The sequence below is a fragment of the Lycium barbarum genome, chromosome 10 (assembly GCF_019175385.1).
Source record: "Lycium barbarum isolate Lr01 chromosome 10, ASM1917538v2, whole genome shotgun sequence".
NCBI classification, from domain to species: Eukaryota; Viridiplantae; Streptophyta; class Magnoliopsida; order Solanales; family Solanaceae; genus Lycium; species Lycium barbarum.
Window position 1 is genome coordinate 44,789,389 of NC_083346.1, and position 2,033 is coordinate 44,791,421.

At 44.3% G+C, this 2,033-nt stretch overlaps 1 protein-coding gene across 1 annotated transcript; it reads right to left on the bottom strand.

Moving 5' to 3' along the window:
* Nucleotides 1-406: 406 nt before the first annotated feature.
* On the bottom strand, nucleotides 407-1,105 carry LOC132612980 (uncharacterized). Its single transcript, XM_060327042.1, has one exon. It carries the CDS (start codon nucleotides 1,103-1,105, stop codon nucleotides 407-409), a length of 699 nt encoding a protein of 232 aa, XP_060183025.1.
* Between the last annotated feature and the right edge of the window lie 928 nt (nucleotides 1,106-2,033).

A 2,033-nucleotide genomic window follows, 5' to 3' on the forward strand; every position in this document is an offset into this window, starting at 1 on the left:
TGATGATGGATTCTGGCACACCGAAATGACATATCATATTGTCCTTAACGAAGTCAGCCACGACTTTCTTGGTCACTGATTTGTGAGAAGTTGCCTCCACCCATTTGGTGAAGTAGTCTATGGCGACTAAGATGAAGCGATATCTGTTGGCGTCCGGGGGCTCAATGGGTCCTATGACGTCCATTCCCCATGCCACAAAAGGCCAAGGAGAACTCATCGGATGTAATTCTGTAGGCGGAACCTTGATCAGATCCCCGTGTATCTGACACTGATGACATTTTTGCACGAATTTATAGGAGTCGTGCTCTATGGTCATCCAGTAATATCTTGTCCTCAGGATTTTCCTAGCGAGGACGAATCTGTTCATATGGGGTCTGCATGTCCCTGCGTGCACTTCTTTTAACAATTATGTGGCTTCTTCGGCATCCACGCATCTGAGCAATCCGAGATCAGGGGTCCTTTTGTATATCACTTCTTTGTTAAAGAAGAAATCGTTAACCAATCTCCTGATGGTTTTCTTTTGATTTGCCGAACTCTCTAGAGGATACTCTCCTCTTTCCAGGTAAGTCTTGATGTCGACGCACCATGGTAGGCCATCTGGCTCAGCCTCTACATGAGCGCAGTGAGCTTGCTCTTCCCTCAGCGTGATCTGCAGCGGATCAATGTGGGCACTCTCAGGATGTTGGATCATAGACGCTATCCTGGCTAATGTGTCTGCGAACTCGTTTTGAGCCCTTAGCGTATGCCTGAAGTCAATACTCTTGAATCTTCCGCACAATCTTTGTGCCAGATTCACATATGGGAGTATTTTATCATTTTTGGTCGCCCAATTTCCTTTTACTTGATTGATAAGCAAGTCGGAGTCCCCGATCACCAACAATTCCTTTATGTTCATATCCAGCACCATCCGGAGGCTTAGGATACATGCTTCGTATTCCGCCATATTGTTGGTACATCTAAAGTTTAGCTTTGCAGCCATCTGATAGTGTTGACCTGTTTCCGATATCAACACCGCTCTGATGCCTGATCCTTTGTAGTTGACTGCTCCATTGAAGAACAGTCTCCAGCCTGAATACGGTTCCACCACCTTTTCTTCCATGGCCATCACCTCCTACTCTGGGAAGAAAGTCCGTGATGGTTTCTGTTCATCATCCACGGGATTTTCTGCCAAGAGGTCTGCTAGGGCCTATCTTTTGATTTCCTTTTGCACCACGTACACGATGTCAAATTCACTCAGCATCATATGCCACTTGCTAATTTTCCTATGGGCATTGGTTGCCAGAAAATATATCTTAGCGGATCCATTTGGGAGATGAGGTGAGTGATGAACACTGATAGGTAGTGCCTTAGTTTTTGTGTGATCCAGGTCAAAATTCAACAGGTCTTCTCTACGAGCGTATATCGCGCTTCACAAGAGGTGAACTTCTTACTCAAATAGTAGATGGCATGTTTCTTTTTGCCCTCTTCATCATGTTGGGCGAGCATTCACCTGAAAGCTTTCTCTGATACTGACAGGTATAGTAACAGAGGACTCTCTGGCCTGGGTGGCACCAAGAAGGGAGGATTTGAAAGGTATATCTTCATCTTGTCGAATGCCTCTTGACACTCCTCTGTCCAATTCGTGGGAGCGTCTGTTACACCTCGGAAGATCCTCCATTGTTGTCCAAGTGAATGGACCCGCGAGGATTACGAGTATCCGATGTTTTCATGAGTAAGAAATAACATTTGACGACCCTAAGTAAGATTCTGAAGACAATTGCAATAAGAGATAGGTTATGCTCCATAATGAATAATTATAGGTTCTAAAAATGTGGGAAGTTGCAGATCTACATTTTGGCCAGTTGTACGTAAAATGAAATATGGACCGTAAACTGCTATGTCGTATTTTGGCTTCCAAAACTTTAAATTTCTGCCAAATGATCAAATGGTTATATACGACCCAAAATACGGACCGTAAAGTGGTTTACGGCCCGTAAACTGTGTCCGTAAATCACCACGTCTCAGCCTGAGTTTCTGGTTATGTTATGATTAAA